At 38.2% G+C, this 21,503-nt stretch overlaps 1 protein-coding gene across 2 annotated transcripts in view; it reads right to left on the bottom strand.

Annotated features, from left to right (window-relative positions):
- Malrd1 (MAM and LDL receptor class A domain containing 1) overlaps positions 1 to 21,503 on the bottom strand; it is a 598,349-nt gene that overhangs the window by 513,390 nt on the left and 63,456 nt on the right. For both annotated transcript variants that reach the window (XM_075971104.1, XM_075971103.1), the window contains 3 exons: positions 14,077 to 14,243; positions 5,130 to 5,222; positions 1,830 to 2,055 (listed from right to left, as the gene is read on the bottom strand). In XM_075971104.1, the coding sequence (XP_075827219.1) occupies positions 1,830 to 2,055; positions 5,130 to 5,222; positions 14,077 to 14,243 (486 nt within the window). The remainder of the gene's footprint in view (positions 1 to 1,829; positions 2,056 to 5,129; positions 5,223 to 14,076; positions 14,244 to 21,503) is intronic.

Here is a 21,503-nt window from a genome sequence, read left to right as displayed (position 1 = left end):
TTCCCCAGAGCAGCACAACTGGATCAGTTCTATTGTCGCTATGACAAAATGACTGATGAAGATAAAAGGAAGTGTTAGCTTGACTTGTGATTTCAGAAGGTTTCAGATGTTGGCTTGGTCCCCTAAAACTGACCAGAAAACCATGTCACAGCGATTGGATTCTTCATCCTGTCTTACACAGCTGTAGAGGAGACATTGATAGTTTTATTCCATCACTCCTCCCTCTTTCCAGGGGATGGTGCCATGGACAGCCAAAAGGAGTCTTGGCCCTCGGTTTAAGGCAAGTGAAAAATTAAGACAAGTAAACAGTAGTATTTGTTGATAGTCACAAATAAGCTGTCTTTCCAAAGGAACTAACAGAATAATTCTGAGATTGATTGCATTAGAAAAATGACAGACAAGTCATTCATGACATTTCAGTAAAAAAAAAATTGCACAAAATTAATAGTAAAATATCAGCTTTTTTTATCAAATGCATCAGATTCAGGGATGCATTTGATGTAGGAGCCCGGTAAAAGTGGGGAGGGAATTGTCAAAGAAGTATTTACCGAAGGGAAAAAATAGAAGATAAACTTCCAAATGAACAATTAAAAAGGAATATATTTTCTCTCAGTCTTTGAAATTAAAATAATAAAAACTTTTAGAAATGTAAATGTCCCCCCCCAAAAAATAAAGTAAACTTTCTATCAAATGTTTAAATAAAATATAATGAAATGAATTTCATATACATTAAAGAAAATAAATTCTCTTTATTCTCTTTGAAAGCAAAATAAAAGCAAGTGCAAAGCCCACTGAGATCACACTGGTTAGAAGATTATATGGCTGGAAGAGCTAATTGAACTTCTGTTTATAATCAGACCCACCTGGGGGTATTCTTTTCTTTGCCCATTTTCTTCTCCCAGTGTCCCCAATGACTTTAATAAAGTCTTCACTGGACCATCAAAGAAAGCATATTGTATAAAAGATCTTTTCATTACAGAGAGGAATTTATCTTATTGCAGTATTTCCCCCTACATAATAATATTTCACAAAATAAAACCTTACAGGAAAATAAATGCCAAATTTTTAATTTTTTCAAAAGCCCGTTTATTTGTGACACAGTAAACAGATTCACTGGAGCCCATGGTTTCTGCAAACAGTCCATGGAGTTAGATGCTAAGTTACCTCACATGGGAACCACTGCTTGCATTCTAATGCAAATTCCATTTCCATGGGAGTGTGATGTTTGAATTATTACAGGATGTTTCCTCATTGCTCTCATCAGAGACACTTCATTCAAGGCCCAGAGGGAAGGTGTTGGCCAAGTTTGGCCTTCTTTAAGACCATAGATGGTTGGAAGGAACGTCTACAGTCACCATGGCTGGGTTGGGGGGAGGGGGTAATGGCAACCCACATCCTCTTTATTCTCCCTTCCCAGCTTCCAAAATAATTACTTAGATGGGAATACACAATACATTTAACAAAAGTTATCAATCTGTAATATATCTATAAATAAAGATACCAAGCTCTTTCTTATTCTTTTTGTTCTTTAATCAAAGTATACATACATACATGGACGCACACACTCACACCCAACACATGAAAACACACACCACGCTAATCATAACAATTTATCTTAAGAACAAAGGCGGACATTTAGTAACTTTCGCAGCAGACACCAAGCATTAAATTAACAGAGAGGCCAACAAGGGAGCAATGCTAATAGTTTCAGAGTGAGAAAGCACTTTCATTTTCGCTCAAAGAAATTGTGCCCGAGTATAGCAAAGGCTATTTCCATCCCACAATCATGAATGACAGCAGGAAATCAATCCTAGAGGGAGTCAACTTACCCGAAACCTCTAGGGTTGTATTCCTGAATGAATCTTCATCATTCCCACTGGAGCAGCCCGTTCCAGAATCACAAACTGAAGAATGGGTAAGGCACTGGCCACTGGCACAAGTGTATTCGTCATCAGAATAAAGCTGCTGTGAGTGGGTCTGGCCACAGGTGTAAACCAACAACTGACCAAGCCCAATAAAACTTCTCTGTCTCAAAACTGTGCCTTCAAAAATAACCTTTATGGGAAAAAATGATGAATAGGTGAATGCATGGTCTTAAAAAACAGGAAAAAAAACTGAAGAGGGTCACAAAGATAAGCCACTGAAGAAACATATGTTTAAAACACAGCCAATGCATCTGATGGCAAAATCTGATTTCTGTTTGACAAATCTGATCTGTATTCCTGATAGTGATAAGCACATGGACTTCGTGAAGTTTTCTGGGAAGTCAAGCAAGAAGAACCAAATATCCATGTAACCATGAGGATTCCTTTTACTGCAAATGGATTATTTGGGTATCATTTTTACAGTCTTCTTTCTTTTATTTTCAAAAAAGAAAAAAAAATATTGTCGTTAATTCCATGGAACTATAACTGTGTCTGTTTTGTAAACTACTAAAAATTAATGCTTTAAAACCTGAATGGAAATATCAGGAAAGGGTAAAGAAGTGTAGTATAAGAGTAAATATTTAAAAAGAAGCGACATTTAAAAAACCACACCCACAAATAGAGCTAGTTTTCCAATAAGCAGAGTATCACCAATTAAAGGGAATGAATTCTATTTTGTCCAAATGATTTCCTGGATTTTCTGGAGATGCACAACATTAGGAAGTGACTTAGTCTTTCATTGCCAGTCAAATGCAGGACAATGTCAATGCATTAGGAGTCCTTGAGGCCCTACCAAGAATAACAGTTAAGGAACAGCAGAAGGATGTAGCAGAAACAGCTCACTAGATGGCAACCGGTTTCCTTCTGTCCAATTCAGTAGCCACTAGTTACTTTTAATTTTAGTGGATTGAAATCAGATGAGAATCCGATTTCAGAATCACATCAGCTCCATTTCAAGTGTTTAGGATACTACAAGTATTGACAGTTTATGCAGCAATATCTTTGGATCTGAAGCATTCTCCTTTGGAGGAAGGAAGGGTGCTCAAAAGCCTCAGGAAGTAAACCCCACAAGCCAAAAGAGCTGACACAAGATTCACTAGATTATAAAACCTTCCTTCCATGAGATTATTAAACCAGTGACCAGCTGTTGGCAGAAGAGGCTCTTCCACCTACAGAGTTGCCTGTAAGAAACTGACTTGTCCATATGCCCGCCATTTGCAGTGGACCTGGAGCTCGAATTTGCGCGTTTTGGCTTTTAGTGGTACATGAGGCTGCCTTTGAGATAGCCTTGATATGGGATTTCCTTTTGTATGCTGTGAATACAATTGGTTAATTAATAAAGAAAAGTGGCTTGGCCTAATAGGTCAAAAGAATTAATAGAAATGGGTTAAATTAATATGAGTTATCCAATAAGAAGCTAGAACTAATGGGACAAGCAGTGATTTAGTTAGTACAGTTTATGTGTGATTATTTCAGGGCAGAGCTAGCTGGGTGGCCAGAAACCTTCAAGTGGCCTGCTAAAGCATAGCCTTACTTCTGTGAGATGACTGTCCTCCACACTCCTCTAAATCTGCCCCATATCCACTGGTTTGACAAGTTTTCATTGATGGAATTCTTGCTCTGCTCTGTCCTGTGATTGGTACACTTTCTGGGGAAAGTAGATTTTTCTCACCAGAAAAAGTCACAACAAAAAAAGAATTTCTCTATTACTCTAGAGGACATCTGTTACTATTTCAATAGAACATCACTGAAAGTCATACAAAAGATCTGTCAAAATACTGGTAGCAAAGATTGGCCCCTTTTAGCCTCACTCTGTTTAAGGGTTCTGTGCAGACATCTTTTCAAGGACAAAAGAAGTACATATTTCTTGTTTAAAAAATACTTTGGATCAAATATCAAATGGCAAATACATTTAAAGTTTTGCTTCAGAAGATAGTATTCAATTCAAATCCTGTGTTAGGAGAAAAGTATGCATGCGGTTACATCATTCTCTCATAATCAATAACACATGTGGACATACACTACTGGCCAGCAGTTATGTCTTTTCAGAGCATCAGGAGACCTGATATATGATTCATATGGGGTCTCAAAATTGATGAGTTTAAACTTTGATCTCCATACTCTGTCTTTTTCTATTAATATTTTAATTCCATCTCCTATACAATAGAAACTATAACTCCAAAATGTACTGTCTTTAAATTTTGCTTTATGTTTTTGCCAAATCACAAGGCTAATTTCACTTTGTGGAAAAGTTCATTTACTGAATATGTCCTTCAGCGGTTGTAAATATCAGCCTATAAAATGGCACACTAGTGTCAAAATGTTAAACCTAAAAAGTGTAATATAAACTTCAATTTACAAGACTTTGATTTATAAACGCTATGCTTTAAAAGTGCCAGGGTTAGGGCATATGGAATTCTAAAAGTCCACATGGTTATCCTCAGTATTTGGGGAGAGGTGTTTAAACACAGTAAGACCATGAAACAATGATGCTCGTTTTGTAAGTCACACATAGTCAATCTTTTATTTTTACATACATGCTAAAATTGGCCTATAGTCTATAAATAGCAAAGATTTCAAGTCGGTTATTTAAAGTGATCATCCACCAAGTTTTCTATATGTTTCAGGTGTATAATGGTATAAATAGTAATTTCATCACCCAAGTTTCAGTAGAAGTATCTGAAACAAAATATCTGCATCATGAAGAAAAGTACTTGCCTGGGAGCAATGCTGGGAGCTGGAAAGAATATTCAGAGCATGAACAAGGGTTGTGTAAGAATGGGCCCTCTAGTCCAGTGGTTCTCAACCTGTTGGTCACAACCCTTTGGGGTCAAATGACCCTTTCACAGGAGTTGCCTAAGACCACCAGAAAACACAAATATTTACATTACATTACAATTAATAACTGTATCAAGATTACAATTATGAAGTAAATAATGAAAAAATTCTATGGCTGGGATAACCACAACATTAGGAACTGTATTAAAGGATCATAGCATAAGGAGAGTTGAGGACCACTGGGCTAGTAGTTTCCTCTGCTCACAGAAAACTTGGCCTGTTAAGAACCCAATATAAAGAAAAGAAAATCTAATTATTATTCCCAAAGATACAAATATACTTTTCTAATTTAAATTTAACAGTGTATGACAAATTATATATTAGCAAAGTAAAAGTTTAAATTGTAACAAAACCTTATTTTTATACCTTAAATATCTTCAGACCTTCTGGGATTAATACCTCTGCTTTCACCCATGTCTTGTGAGTTGATGTATTGAATGTCCAGGTCATTTTTTCTTCCTTTGATTTGAAATAGAAGCATATTAATAAATTCTCAAATGTTACTCTCATGTTCATATACGTGCTCTTTTAATTATATGTGTTTGGGTGGAAGTGTCCCCTGCAATATCTGTCATCCCTATACACAAAATGTCTGGAATGTTCAGGTGGAGGCTCCTCTCCAAGCCCCCTCCCCTGTTGTTACCTCAGTCTGGACTCCACCCCTGAGAAAGCCCTCCATGAGTGACTCCACCCCGAGGGCATTGAACGCTCCCACCACATGCCTCTCCTAGCTGTAACTGATTGGATAAACTGTATATCCAAATTTACCTTATATGTCTAATTTAGGTATGCCTGACAGGTAATGGTACCCTGATTCTCAAGTACCTTTACAGATCTGAGAGTATGACATTCAACAAAAGAGCTTCTTATAATAGAGAGACATGCCAGCTTTTGCATTATCCTGTAGCTCCTCCAAGAAGACACATGACTGCAGAAGAACTTCCTCCTGGAGGCTTGTCTTTGTGTGTGGCAAATTCAGTCACAAAGCAAAAAAAAACTGCCTTTCACCTCATCTGCTGCCTAGAATTTACCTGGGCTGCATGACAGGATACTGGAGGAATGGATCATCTATCTCATTCTGCCAAGATAGGAAGACCGAACTCTACCCTACAGGAAAATCTGTCAGAACTCCTGGGCTCAACGGCTAAAGGCAAGTACTGCTTCTGAGACCTTTGCTTGCCAAAGACTGCGGAGAGACTTGGGATTGCCTGGGTAGCTGGAACAGCTGTCTCACTTCTGCTCATTACTTATTCCCTCAGATCTGTCTAATGGCAATTGATGACGTAAGGTACTGGTAACTCCTTACTTCATTAGTTAGGTTTCCTGCTAAAAGTACAGACAGGTATACCTCTTTCACAGGCTTCATAGTCCAGGATTAACAGATTTCAGATGTAACTTCAGAAGTTCAGAATTTTAGAATTTCCTTTGTCTTCTAAAATGGCCATGCCTTTTAACCTACAGCCATAGTCGTTTGCTATGACACCAAAATGTTTGCTGAAAGAAGTTCTGCCGCTGTTTCAAAAAATCTGGTCTGGTGAAAACTATCCATCTCCAGAGCCTATGTTCATCCCACCCAATTTCGAGCATATTTTACAGGTCCCTCCTGCTGCAAGGGCTGAGGCCAGCTTGCAGAGGGTTCTTCAGATATGTGAGCAGCTACACCAGCTCTTGGGACTTCACCATTAACACTACCTCTCCAGGCTCAAATGGGACCTACCCAGCAACTGCTTCTCTGGCTTTCTTTCTGGCAGTTTTCTCTCTTCCCATGGCTAGTGCTGTCCATAGGGCCGATGATAAGAGTCTATTTTTTTTCTCCTAGCAACCTGTCTTCTCGGTTCCCTCAAAAAGCAGATGTCTGCGGTCTCCATGATGGCAGGTAACCTGATGCCTCTCCTCCCACACTTCCTCCTGCGTGTGAACCCACCAAACCCCAACTCTCCCCCTTCCCACATCATCCCATGCCCACAGGAAGTAGCCAGACTTGAACTGATGCCCCTATACCCAATAAGTCTGATTAGAAGCACTGCTTCAGCCCCTGGCATCCTGGCTTCCCTATACACAAAGAGTCTGAAATGTTTGGGTGAAGGCTCCACCCCAAGAGCCCTCCCCTGGGGTTGCCTCAGTCCAGACTCTGTCCCGCCCCTAACAAAGCCCACGCAATCAGCAGCTCCACCACCACTGAGGTTATTAAAAGTTCCAACCTCTTGGTTTCCTCAACTTCCCTTGGGGCCACCCAAGGGTGCTGTGCTCAGAGTAAGCCTGGATTTATTGACTGGTTTATTACATCAGCAGCCATGGATTCCCAATCTCCAGGATTTTAGCATAGCAATGTTTAGTTGAGATTTGTGTGTCTTTGTGCTCTTAAGTACTGGGAACTCTTAAAGTACTTATGTAATAATAATAATAAGAAAACAAATTTTGAAGGAAAATATAGAAATAATCATATCTGTACATTAAAACTATTTTAAACATCTCCCTTTATTAATACATGTCAATTGCACATACTAACAGGATTTGGTGTGGAATTTTCATATATGCTTACAGCAGACTTTGACCACATCCAATCACACATCTTCCATTTTTTTCCTCCTCTCAAGAGGATATAAGCAATTGCATTTCTGAAATAAAACCACAAAAAGCAGCTGGCAGAATCGGCAACTTAAATGCTGATCTGCTTACATTGTGCAGCATCACTGTGCTACTGCAAGGAAGACTCAGTACGGTGTAAGACAATGTAGCTGCACACACAGGCACAGCTTTGATTTTGGATTGTTTTTCAACCTGTAGGAGAAGTGATTCTAATTTCTACACAACATAATTTTGTTGTTGGGTTTTCTTTTTCTCTTCAGTCTTTTGGGTGCCTGCCACCCAGTTCCCAAATAAATCACACATTGAGTCTTATTATTACTTACAAAAGCTCCGGCCTTAGCTTGGCTTGTTTCTAGTCAGGTTTTCTTAACCGTCTACCTTGTGTCTCTGCACTTGTCTCTTTTCTTACATCTGTATAGCTGACTTTCACTCTCTCTCCATGGCTGGTTGTGTGGCTGTGCAGCTGGGTGACTGTGTAACTGGCCCCTAGAGTCCTCCTCTTGTTCTCTCTCTTTCTTCTTCTCCTCCCACATTCCTCCTATTTATTCTCTCTGCCTGCCAGTCTGAAGATTGCATTTGTATATTTGACTCTTCTGACAATTTTGCCTCAGAAGCTTTTCCCTTTCCTATATCATATCTTAGACTTCTGTGATGATCGTTTATTACAGCAATTTGAAGCAATAATGAGTAAAATTATTACTGTGTGGTGTGAGCTAAGATCTGAGACAAAGTCTGTACTATGTTGCATATCAGAGCTAATAGTTTTCTGGTCACTGTGTTCTAAGACCTTGCTTCCACACTCTGAGTTAACACTATCCTTCTTCAGATATGAGCAAGCATTCAAGTTATTTTGACACTTTCCTGGGGAAAATAAATGAAATTATTCATAATATCGGGAACCATTATTATTCACGAAATTCTGTGGTGCGAATGTGGGGTGACAGAACTGCCTCAGGCTAGGGTTGAGCTCTGACAAGTCTTGTTTGCTTCTAGTGTGAAATGGAAGAAACAGGAAACATCCACGTCTAAGTCTGATGATGGAAGGCATGTTCCCAGGTAATAGGCTCCTCTCTCCTCAGTTCTGCTTATCTCATCTACGTCTAAGATTCCCTTAAAATGAATCTATCTGCCGCCAAGTGCTGTGGCCTCTGATGCCTATCCCAGCTTCCCAAGCCTCGAATAGTTAAGAAGGTCTTTCATATCTACTGAGCTCGCTTCCTGTCCTTCCGCATTCCTATCAAGTCCTGAGATTTCCACAGGGGGAGAGGACCGCACATGAGATCGGAGGTGAGATCTCTCATGTCACACAGAGATGAAGTAGTTTTAAGAAATTAAGGTCTATAACAAATTTCCTCGCTAATTATTTCCATACAACTTCAGTTATTTAGCAAGAAGACACTTCTAAATCAGCTCTTAATGACACTGTGTGGCAAATTACACCTACCAATCCCCACGATGACCATTTTAGAAGAATAATTTAAAGCACTTGCCTTTGTCCACAATAACTAATCGATTTCCCTCTACATGAAGGTAAATGCATTTCCCTCCCCCTAATCAATTTCCCTCTACCTGAAAGTAAATGCGCTACCCCCTAAACTGATCAGAACACTTTGAAAAACGAATGCTTTTCTATATACTAATTAATGTATATTATGAGTGAGATTGAGATTTTTCTACTGTATTCCTTTGTTTGACAACACTAGAGATGAAAAAGTAATTTACCCCCAACTAACTGAAGGTAACTTTTTAGTTCTGTTCTTAACTGTTGAACAAGTGAGAATATTAAAAAATAAATAACTAAGCCCCCAGCTTCAGAAAGGTTTTCAAAAATGTTCTAATTTCCTATTACCTTAAAACACATCATTAATCAGTTGATCAACAACATTAAAACTTCTTTGCTGTTCCAGATAACGTTAAAAAAACGCCGACTTACCTGTCAAACACTGTACCTTACTGCTATTCTCAGACATGCTAGATCCTCCCTCCCTCCCAGGAAAGAAATCAGATGGAACACTTCAATACTGATTTTTGAAAAATCTGCTTTGGAACACATCTTATGATAAAATCATGGAACCGAAAAAAATGTTCTTCTAATAGAACTAATTATAGCCTTAAAATTGTATTATATAAGAACATTAATACCTTCTAAGAAATTTCATTCTGATCCAACCTCTATATTCATTTTATTTGAAAATGGAAATAAAAAAATATATAATAATGTAATATTATATATTACATTATATATAAAAATATATAATAATGTAAAAATAATAAAAATGTAAAAGTTACAACACCAGTTCCAATTATTCATAACTTATTAGCACTAAAAAAAAAACTCCAAAAAGGAATGTGTTGCAATTGATACTGTTAGATAGATGGAGATGGGAGTTCTTGACTCTGCATAGCTAAACAATACAAACTGGATTTCCAGAATGAAGAAAACAATTGTCTTCATTCAAAAGACAAAGGTGGTTTAGGTCGAGACATATTTGAAAGGTAGTTGATAGTCCTTTTAAGTGTGGGATAAAGCAGCGACTTGTGACTTAAATGTACTCTGAGGAAGAGTCTTCATTCATGATCAGCAAATGGTAAAGAGGGGGTCAGAAAAAACATGAAAACTTTCAAAATAGGTATGTTCTGAGGGCTTAATGTGCAACACTCTACACTCAAACAATTTGAGTCGCTACACATATTTCCATTCTGTAGGATAAGCCCCTCCTAGATGACTCAGTGTAACACACTCTAATTAGATAAATATATGGCAGTTACAGGCAATTTCTGAGTCTTTTATTACATAGCTCCAAGGCAACTAACAAAAAGATATCATTGTTTTTTTTTATTTTTATATATACTGAAACTTTGAAAATCTATCAGTGATATTTTGGATGTATCGAAATAATCCTGAAAACTAATGCAAATATTATTTTAATGTATGATAATATCTCTTCGGATATGTAAATAAGCGTTGATAATTTTTGTCATGAGATATCATCAGACCATATTTTTAAAACATTTGCAAGCATAATCTGAACTCAATAAAATCATTTTAGATTTTTTTCACTATTTCTTGGTCAAAGGAGATAATTGAAAACCTGAAAGATTACTGAAGCATGAATAGTACCTTAGCTTATGCAGATAAAAATTTATTTGGCTAAGAGTTTGTTAGGTGTTAGTTTGTGTAGAGTTTCTTCCACGCATTTGGGAAGTTGCCAGTGTGGCAGAAAATGTAAAAAAAAAAAACTTATGCCAATCTCCCAAACAGCTTATTAAATTGACTGAAATACATTAAATATGTCCCAATAACACATTAAAGGAGGAATTATGCAAGCTGCCCAGAGACAGAAATAATCAATAGTCCTTTCCATCTATAATGCCAATGAACCACAATAATAACTACAATGCTAAGATATTCCAAAAGGTGCAATAGTGGCACTTAAGTCCTAGGGGTAACCAACAATTACCTAACTGGACTTAAGGCTAATTCAATAAGAGATAATTCATGTCTGGCTCTGTAAATTTAGCCAATACTTGCAGTTTATATTGGTTAAGGACAGAGGTGGTAGGTTCTCTAACTAAATCCTAAACACATATTGCCATACCCACAGAATGGGGCAGATCTCACCCCTCATCAAAGCAGGTTATTTTTCTAGCAGAAAGAAATAATTACAAAAGGCCACAATAAAAAAAAAGCAAAGGTCAGCTGACCATGAGGTGCCTGCCCTCAAATAGTACATTTACAACACAGCCTCTAAGATAGAGCTCACAGAACATCAAGGAAGACAGTGGAGTATGATTGTACAAAATTGAGCTAAAAATGATTTAAATAATAAAAATATATAACAAGAAGAGAAATATAGAAAAAGAATATTATATAATATTAATATTTCACACCAAAAAATATCTGATGTGAAAAAAAGAGGACATTAAGTGGGTTTTGGGAAAAAGTTGGACAGAGCATCAGGTGGATAAATTTAATCAAAACATGCTGCATGAAATTCTCTAAGAATTAATAAGTGTATCATATTTTTCAAAGGGATACTAGGCTCCATATCTCATCCTAGTAGCAAACAGCATTTTGTCCTGTGATGTACCATACTGATACAGGTTAATGGTTTAGAACTCTACTTTTTTTTTCAAGCATCAAAAAGAAAGAGGAAGGACTGGCTATGATGAGAAAAGTAGAAAAAGGAAAAGCCAACGTAAATCAAATGCATTCCTTCCCTGTTCCCAACTATCATTCTTAAAAGCATCCTTATCTTTTGGGATTAATTATCTTGACACTTCAAGCTTCAGAAGGAAAAAGAGCAAAATATAGTGCAGGTGACAAGTATTCTGTCCTACCAGACAGGCACAAGTGACAAACAGACTTTTCTTGTCAATATACCCAACAAAAACCATGAGAAAATTTTAACTGGATTGTATCCAGAGCATCCTGAAACAAAAGAAACTCTTTTGGATAATCTTACAACCTCTCCAGTGTTAGATTTTTAGCAAAATGTTTTCTGTTTCTTAGGTGATTGTAACTGATCCCTGTGGGTTTTTTTTTTTTTATTCCTAGTAAGTAAACTTCATAGAAGTGGAGATTTTCAGAGTAATTAATGAAAATGTAAATTGTAGCTAATTTCATTTCACTATATATAAGCTGGAAAGTTGTGGATTTGTTTAACCCATTTGCATAACCACAATGTTCACTCTACACAATACCATGCATTTAAATTTAACTCAAATGACTCTTTTGTGTTTAATCAGGAACTATGAGTCTTCAAATCCCTACTTACTGATCAGAACAAAGAATTTATTTGCATCATATTTATACTTTTAATAATTACTGTAGATGTAAAATCTCACACAGATTATATCGGAACTCTAAAGCTGAGCTAACAATGTATAATTCCAATTACATTATTTCTATCAGGACCATAATTTCTTAAATATAGGTTCCTGAATTTTTATTTCAATGTCACAAGTATATTGGAGTATGATAGTATCCTCTAAGTTGACTTCCTAAAACATTCTTAAAATGTATAACAAATAAAGTTAGGAAAAAGAATATCTAAATCTAGTGCTGGATAAATGGCTTAGTGGTTAAAAGTACTTGCAATAATTCCCACTGAAAATATAGTTGAGAAAATTATTGAGAAGTAGTATTTCCCTTATTAGAGAAAAATGGTAGGCAAGAAAGCCATAAACACCAACAGACTCAGTTTGTGTATGCTATTGTGATGTGGGATTCCCTTCTGTATGCTGTAAATACCACTGGTTAATAAAGAAACTGTTTGGGGACTGTGATAGGGTAGAGCAGAGCTAGGCAAGGAAAACTAAACTGAATGCTGGGAGAAAGGAAGTGGAGTCAGAGAGAAGACAAGTAGCCCCACTGGAGACAGACACTGGAACCTTACCTGGTAAGCCACAACCTTGTGGCCCTACACAGATGAATAGAAATGGGTTAAATTAAGATGTAAAAGTTAGCTAATAAGAAGCTAGAGCTAATGGGCTAAGCACTGATTTAATTAATACAGTTTCTGTGTGGTTATTTCGGGACTGAGCAGCTGGGAACTGACTAGTGTCCTCCTACAAAACTGCAGACACTGTCTCACTCACATACCAAACTTCAAAGATGCACACATTGTTAAATGGCTGTCTTATATGCTGGATCTTCACCACTGGTTAAGTTTTATCATTGCCTCCTTAGACTGACCCTCCTTAGAGGCACTCTGATTGCTTTTCCTTGTCCCTTTGGTCAACTTGAAGAAATTACAGCCTGCACCTAAACTGTATAGCAGCATTTAAGGTGGACGACTAAGAACAGATAATGTGGAACTAGGAGCTAGACAGACCCTGACCGGCAGAAAAACAGGGAAAGGAGCCACAGTGAGATAATTAAAGATGGCAAAATTCCTGACTTTTTCACTCTCATGACCTGAGACAAAGGCTTGGTATGATTTTTCTTTCATGGTAGCCCCACCCTCCCTGTCAGCAGATGACTAATCTGCTGGTCAAATAAGCTCAAGACTTGAGCTTAACCTCTGTTCCCAAAGCTGTGGGCATTTCAGCCCCTCTTTCTTCATTTAAATTGACAAGCCCTAAACTAGAAAAAAAATATCCCCCTCTCTAGCCCACCAAAGACCATTAAAAGTCCCAGGCCTCCAGAAAAGGCTCAGGTCTGCCCTTCCTGTCTTGTAGGGGAATTCTCTCTATGTGCCCTGATGTGCATGCTTCTTCACATTTGTGGAAGTATTGGGATTTTTGGTTTTTCGAGACAGGGTTTTTCTTTAGGTTTGGAGCCTGTCCTGAAACTAGGTCTTGTAGACCAGGCTGGCCTTGAACTCACAGAGATCTGCCTGCCTCTGCCTCCCAAGTACTGGGATTAAAGGCATACACCACCACCACCCAGCTTGCTTCTTCACCTTTAATAAAAGTAGTTTTCAGCTATTGTGGAAAAAAGAATACATTCTGTTCATACAGGAGACCTGGATTTGGTTACCAATACACACATGGAGGAGAAAGAACTGACACCATCGTGACTCAAGCTACAGGGCTCAACCCCTTTTCTGGCCCCTAAGGGCATTGTCTACATGTGGTGCGCACACACATACACATAAGAATTTAAGAAACAATATATTAAGTCTATGCATGACTGATAAATAGAAAGACAAGCAAGTACTTAAGAACAGGAATGTCATATATTCAAGAGATTTTAAATAAATATTCATTTCTTTCTCACCTTATCTGCGTACAGTCTTACTCTCAGAACACTGTTTTCCATAGTGTAATAGAATTGAAGATAGCAGTGGCCGTCCATGCAATGATATACTGAACTGTTCAAATATGCACTGTTTTCTATAGATCCGAAAGTAGAAGCACGATTGTCCCTCAGCCACACCATGCAACCTAAAAGTGAAGACAAAGAAAAGAAAACAATTTAGGGAAAGAATTATGTGGTTGTTTTTGTTTATTTATTTATTTGGTGTGTTTGTTTGGAACAAAACTTTTTTATGGAGTTCTTCAAACCAGGCTCAAAATATTTTATGTTAATGGATATAATGCCTGAAAATGATTATAACAACAAAAATGGATAAGCTTTAATTTCACACATCAAAATACTCCTAATTCTTCAAGAAAAACTCTACAAGGCATAGTAAAAGACCAGAGTCAGTTTGAAAAGAAAAAGCAAGTATCAGAACCAGACACACATATGTCTGGAAATCCTGTAACGATGAGACTAGAAATCTGATGTAAATAAAAATGATATGGAAATATAGGTAATAGAATAAATAGAAACACATAAAATGTTGTAGGATAATCTTTTGAAACACTCTAAGGTCTGTTTTACCTCATCTTCCAAAAGCACCGTCTCATTGGTTTAATAAAGAGCTGGATGGTCAATACTTAGGGAGGAGAGGCTAGGCAGGCATCTGGGGAGACAGAGGAACTAGGAGAGGGCTATCTGAGAGGCAGGGAAATCTCCAGAGAGATGCAGAGGAAGTTTTAGGTACAGCATGAGGATGTGTAACAATTCATGTAGCACAATGTAGTGAATTTTTATTGTTTTTATTGAGCTATATATTTTCTCCACTCCCCTCCCTACATATCACTTCCCACCTACCCGCTCCCATGGTCCCCATGCTCCCAATTTACTCAGGAGGTCTTGTCTTTTTCCACTTTCCATGTATGTCTTTCTTAGGGTCCTCATTTCTGTCTAGGTTCTCTGGGATTGTGAATTATAGGTTGGGTTTTTTTTTTGTTTTATTTCTAAAAGCCACTTATGAATGAGTACATATGATATTTGCCTTTCTGGGCCTGGGTCACATCACTCTGAATGATGTTTTCTAGAGCCATCCATTTTCCCGCAAATTTCAAGATGTCATTATGTTTTTTCTGCTGTGTAGCACTCTGTTGTGTAAATGTACCATATTTTTCTTATCCATTCTTCAGTCGAGGGGCATTTAGGTTGTTTCCAGGTTCTGGCTATGACAAACAGTTCTACTATGAACATAGTTGAGCACATGTCCTTGTGGTATGATTGAGCATCCTTTGCATATATAATCAAAAGTGGTATTGCTGGTCTTGAGGTAGGTTGTTCCCTAATCTTCTGAGAAATTGCCATACTGAAATACAAAGCTGCTGGACCCGTTTGCACTCCTTCCAGCAAAGCAGAAGTGGAAGTTCCCTTTACCCCACAATTTCTCCAGCATAAGTTGTCATCAGTGTTTTTGATCTTGGTCGATTCTTACAGGTGTAAGATGGAATCACAGAGTTGTTTTGATTTGCATTTCTCTGATGGCTAAAAATGTTGAATATTTCCTTAAGTATCTTTCAACCATTTTGAATTCCTTTGTTGAGAGTTCTCTATTTAGGTCTGTACCCCATATCTTATTTCTTGAGTTCTTTGTATATTTTTGGGATCAGCTCTCTGTGTGATATGGGGTTGGTGAAGTATATTTCCCATTCTGTAGGCTGCTGTTTTGTCTTGTTGACCATGCCCTTTGCTTTACAGAAGCATCTCAGTTTCAGGAGGTCCTGTTTATTAATTGTTTCTCACAGTGTCTGTACTACTGAGGTTATATTTAGGAAGTGGTCTCCTGTGCCAATGTGTTCAAGTGTACTTCCCACTTTCTCTTCTATGAGGTTCAATGTGGTGATCTAATAAGATAGAGGTAGTTATTCCAATATGTTATATCTGTTAAGTTTTGATTTGTTACATAGTACATGGTCAGGTCAATTTTTGAGAAGTTTTCATGAGGTGCTGAGAAGAAGTTATATTCTTTTATGTTTGGATGGAATATTCTATAGATGTCAGTTAAGTCCATATGAGTCATAACATCTGTTAGTTCCCTTATTTCTCTGTTAAGTTTCTGTCTGGCAGACCTGTCTAGGTGTGATAGTGGAGTGTTGAGGTCTCTCACTATTAGTGTGTGGGGTTTAATTTGTGATTTAAACTTTAGAAGTGTTTCTTTTACATCTGAGGGTGCCCTTGTATTTAGGGTATAGATGTTCAGTAGTGAGATTTTTCTCTTGATGGATTTTTCCTGTGACAAATATTAAATGTCCTTCTTTGCCTCTTTTGATTGATTTTAGGTTGAAGTCTATTTTGATAAATATTAGGATAGCTACACTGACTTATTTCTTAAGTACATTTGGAAATATTTTTCCTAACCCTTTACTCTGAGGCAATGTCTGCCTTTGAGGTTGAGGTGTGTTTCTTGTATGCAGCAGAAAGATGGATTCTGTTTTCATATCCAGTCTCTTAGCCTGTGTCTTTTTATAGGTGAGTTGAGTATATTTATATTAAGGGATATTAATGATCAGTGATTGCTAGCTCCTGTTACTTTAGTTTTGGTTGTTGGTGATGTTATTGTGTGTGTTTTTCCCTTCTTTGGGATTTGCTGCTGTGAGATCATCTATTGTCTGAGTTTTTATAGATGTAGCCAACTTCGTTGGGTTGAAGTTTTCCTTCTTGTACTTTGCCAATGGCTGGGTTTGTTGCTAGGTTTTGTTTAAATCAGGTTCGGTCATGGAATATCTTGTTTTGTCTGTCTATGGTGATTGAAAGTTTTGCTGGATATAATAATCTGGGCTGGCATCCATGATCTCTTAATGGCTGCATAAAGCTTGACCATGACCTTCTGGCTTTCATTGTTACCATTGAGAAATCAGGGGTAATTCTGAATTGTCTGCCTTTATGTGTTACTTGGCCTTTTTCCTTTGTAGCTCTTAACATTCTTTCTTTATTCCTTATGTTTAGTATATGTGACAAAGGAACCTTTTTTTGATCTGGTCTATTTGGTGTTCTGTAAACTTCTTGTATCTTCATATGCATATCTTTCTTTAGGTTGGGAAAGTTTTCTTCTATAATTTTGTTAAACATATTTTCTGTGCTTTAGGATTGGACTTTTTCTATCCCTATTATTCTTTGGTTTGATCTTTTCATGGTGTCCCATATTTCCTGAATATTTTGTGTTAAGCTTTTTTTGTGATTTAATGTTTTCTTTGGCCATTGAGTCTATTTCCTATATTATATCTTCAGCACTTGAGATGCTCTCATTCTGCTGTTTATGCTTGCATTTGTGGTTCCTGATCATTTTCTCATAATTTCAATTTCTATAATTCCCTCAGTTTTTGTTTTCTTTATTCTTTCTCTTTCAGTTCCCAAGTCTTGAATAGTTTCTTTAATCTGTTTGATTGTTTTTTTTCTTTGTTTTCTTTAAGGGATTTGTTGATTTCTTCCAATTTTTTTGTTTTTCCTTTTCTCCATTTCTTGAGGGAATTTTTATTTCCTCTTTAAGGGCCTCAAACATTCTCCTAAAGTTATTTTAGGTCATTTTCTTCTGCTTTATCTATATTTTGTTGATAAAGTCTTGCTGTTGTAGGGCCACTAATTTTTATTGGTGTCATGTTGCTCTTTGTGGTGTTGAGTGTGTTCTTATCTTGTCTACCCATCTTTTCCTCTGATTGGTGTAGTTGGGGCTCTGGCCTATTCCCACAGATGTCTCTGGCTCAGGCCTGTTTCCTCAGAGGTCCCTGACTCACACCTGGCCCTGTAGAGACCTCTGACTTGGGCCTGCTCTCTTGGTGGTTTCTCCCTTGTACCTGCTCCTGCTCCTGTGGAGGTCACTAGCTCAGGCCTGCACCTGTGGAGTTTGTTGCCTTCAGCCTGCTGAGACTGATGTCACTGGCTGAGGCATGCTTTGGCAGAAGTTGCTGGCTTAGGCTGTTCCCACAGATGTCCCTGGCTTGGGTCTGTTCCTGCGGAGGTCCCTGTCTTGGGCCCAGTCCCACAGCGGTCTCTGGTGTGGGCCTGCTCCCTCAGAGGTCCCTGACTCACGCCCATACCCACAGAGGTCTCTGGCTAGGGCCTGCTCCCTCAATGGTCACTCCTTTGTATCTACTCCTGTGGAGGTGCATAAATGGATTAATTTAAGGTATAAGAGCTACTTGGGAACAAGATTAAGCTAAGGCCACGTTTTTTTTTCTTTATTTTTTTGCTTTTTTTTTTTTTTTTTTTTTGCTTTTTCGAGACAGGGTTTCTCTGTGGTTTTGGAGCCTGTCCTGGAACTAGCTCTTGTAGACCAGGGCTAGTCTCGAACTCACAGAGATCCTCCTGCCTCTGCCTCCCAAGTGCTGGGATTAAAGGCGTGCGCCACCACCGCCCGGCTCACGTTTTTATATTTAATAAGAAGTCTCTGTTTCATTTGTCTGAATGTGGGGTACAAAGATAGACCTGTTACAATAATGTGTTGGTTAACATATGTCATCTTGCAAAACTTAAAACACACCTGGGAAAAGGGACTGGAAGAGGGACTTTCAGCTAAGAAATTGTTTCCATCAGAATGGCCTGAAGGCATGTCTATGGGGCTTTTTCTTGATTGATAAGTGATGCAGGAGAGCCCAGCCTACTGTGGATGGAGATATCCTTAGGTAAGTAGGCTTGAGTTGAGTAATAAAGGTGCTAAGCAAGCCTCATGGGTAAACCAGTAAGCAGTGTTCATCCTGCCTACAGGTTCCTGCCTGATCCTGCCCCAGCTTCCATCAGTGATACTGTAACCTGAAATCCAAATAAATATTTTCCTTCCAAGGTTGCTTCTGATCATGGTGTCTTATCATTACAACTGAGAAGCAGACTAGAGCAGAGAGCACAGACAGAGAGATGGAAAATTTAGGGATTAGAAAGTAACACTAATGACCAAAGCAGTGTAACAGAACTTAGAATGTCTTTATGGGTTTTATTAGTAAACAAAACACTGTTGAGAGAAGAATCTCCTAACTTAAAAACACTTGTAGCTCTTCTAAAACCAAAACAAAAATAAAATTAATAGGAAAAAGAAAAATAAGGAGAAAACTAGAAAATTAACAAAAGCAGTATTTGAAGCAACTGTAATAGCATTTCTCCAAATCACAGATTAAAACCCATAAAATACCAAGCAACACAAATACTTTTTTAAAAGAACAAAAACTAATACGCAGATCTAAGAAAAAATGAACATCTAACAAAAAGCAAGCAAGAGAGGAAATGTTTTACCTATAAAAAAAAGCAAAATTAAAAATTTTTATCTTTCCAAAAACTAAAAAATTTAAAAGAGAATAAAATGAAATGCTATGTTTACATCTGGAAATGATTCTTCTGTATTATGGCTAGTGATAAGTTGCTTTGTAGACATATCTAAGGAGAAGAGGTGGGGTAGGAAAAAGAGAATCTTCTCCAAAAAGAGAAACTGAATGTTCAGCAATTCAAAAAGACAGTGGCCACAACCCTGCCGATACAGAGGAAAGGACAGGTAACACACTCAAAAGAATTAAGCCATGACAAACATAGGTGCAACCTTGCTCCTGCCAACAATGAAAGAGGAGCAATAATCAGAAGCCTCATCCAAAATGAAACTCAGGAGGCCCTAGTGAAGGTACTAACAATCCCAGCCACAGGAGAAGCCCAGAGTTCTTACAATCTTCTAACACAGTTGCAGGTTTTACTGCAACAGTGCCTCCTGCAGATGGATAAGCAGCAGGCATAACCCTTTCCTCTGATCTATATGACTCTGGGTACCATGTTCATGGAAAATCTATTATTGAGTAAAACCAGCTTATCACCAGCTTCTGAACAAGAAATCATCACAGGTCAGGGAGTCTGAATGACACCCATAGTGTCATTCATCCAGGTGTGATCAACACTTAGTAGATCTGGAAGGTATGAAGACACATCTTCTGGTTTTAGGTCTGCATAAACTTAAGTGCTATAATTGTACCCCCTCTTCCAAACATACTTGGGAGACAAACCCAGCCTTGGTATTAGGCAGTTCAGGGAATTAAATCTGAAAAGGCTTGGAAAGGTTGAAGAATCTGTCCAGTATAAACTGCAAAGCTGAATTTGTCCAGCAGAGGCCCCTGGTACCCAAAGAAAGAAGGCCTACTGAAATCTGGTGGGCAATGGGTGGTACAGTACAAGTTCAATGCCACTGAAATCCTGTGAAAGACAAGAGTCCACCAGTGCAACCAGCTGTCATGTGCCCCTGTTCACATAGCTGGCATAAATGTAATGGGTTTTGAATATATGTGTGTGGTTGACAAATCTACTATTCTATCCAAAGGAAAAAAAACAGTATAAAGACTGACCCAACTCAGCACAACTAAAGATGAAAAGGGACATTACTAGAATTCCAAAGAAATCCACCAGATCTTTAGGCAACACCTCAAAAAGTTATATTCCAAAACATGACAACACACAGATAAGGCAAGGAAAGCGAATTATAAAATTGCAATTATGGGGCCAGACGCTGCGGAGCCGCGCGGCGGCCAGACGCTGTGGAGCGACACCGCATTCAGGAAGAGGCTTTGGGAGACCAGCGCGGCGGCAGACGCAAGCGGCAGGGTCAGGCGTGCAATAAGGAGAGCAGATCGCCCTACTACAATTAAATCAAAGAGGTAGGCCTTTGGTTGACCAGGTCACTGGCAAACGGGGAGCCTGGTCCTGTCCTGAAGACCCTTCGGAGGGGTGAGAGGGTTCTTGGCCTGCGACAGGAACCAGGAAACAGAGCGAGGGCATTTTGTAAGCGGAGCCCTGGGCCAGCAGGGAAACCTGACCCGGTTTTTAAAAGACCCATTAGATAGGATTAATAGGAGGAGATGGGCAGACGCCAAGGCAAGAACTCACCCAATAATCTGAAAAACAACATGAAAACACCAGAACCCAAGGATCTTACAACAGAAGTATTTGAACAATCTAACACAGAAGAAGTGGAAAAAATTGACTTTATGAAGGCAATAGAGTCCCTTAAACAACATGTAAAAAATGCCCTTATAGAAATGGATGAGAAGTATAACAAAAAGTTTGAAGAAATGAGTAAATATGTACATGATACCCTGGAAAACCAAGAAAAAACGATCAAACAGGTAATGGAAACAGTTCAAGAATTGAAAACTGAAATGAAGGCAAGGAAGAAAATACAAACTGAGGACCAGCCGGATATGGAAAATCTAGGTCAATGAGCAGAGTCTACAGAAACAAGCATAATCAATAGAATACAAGAGATAGAAGAAAGAATCTCAGATGCTGAGGATACCATAGAGAAAATAAACGAACAGATCAAAGAAAACAGCAAAGCCAACAAATTCTCAACACAAAACATTCAGGAAATATGGGACACAATAAAAAAAACA

This window comes from Microtus pennsylvanicus, chromosome 4 (assembly GCF_037038515.1).
Source record: "Microtus pennsylvanicus isolate mMicPen1 chromosome 4, mMicPen1.hap1, whole genome shotgun sequence".
NCBI classification, from domain to species: domain Eukaryota; kingdom Metazoa; phylum Chordata; class Mammalia; order Rodentia; family Cricetidae; genus Microtus; species Microtus pennsylvanicus.
Note: the sequence above shows the minus strand (reverse complement) of the source record. Positions and strands in the feature narration are given on the sequence as shown.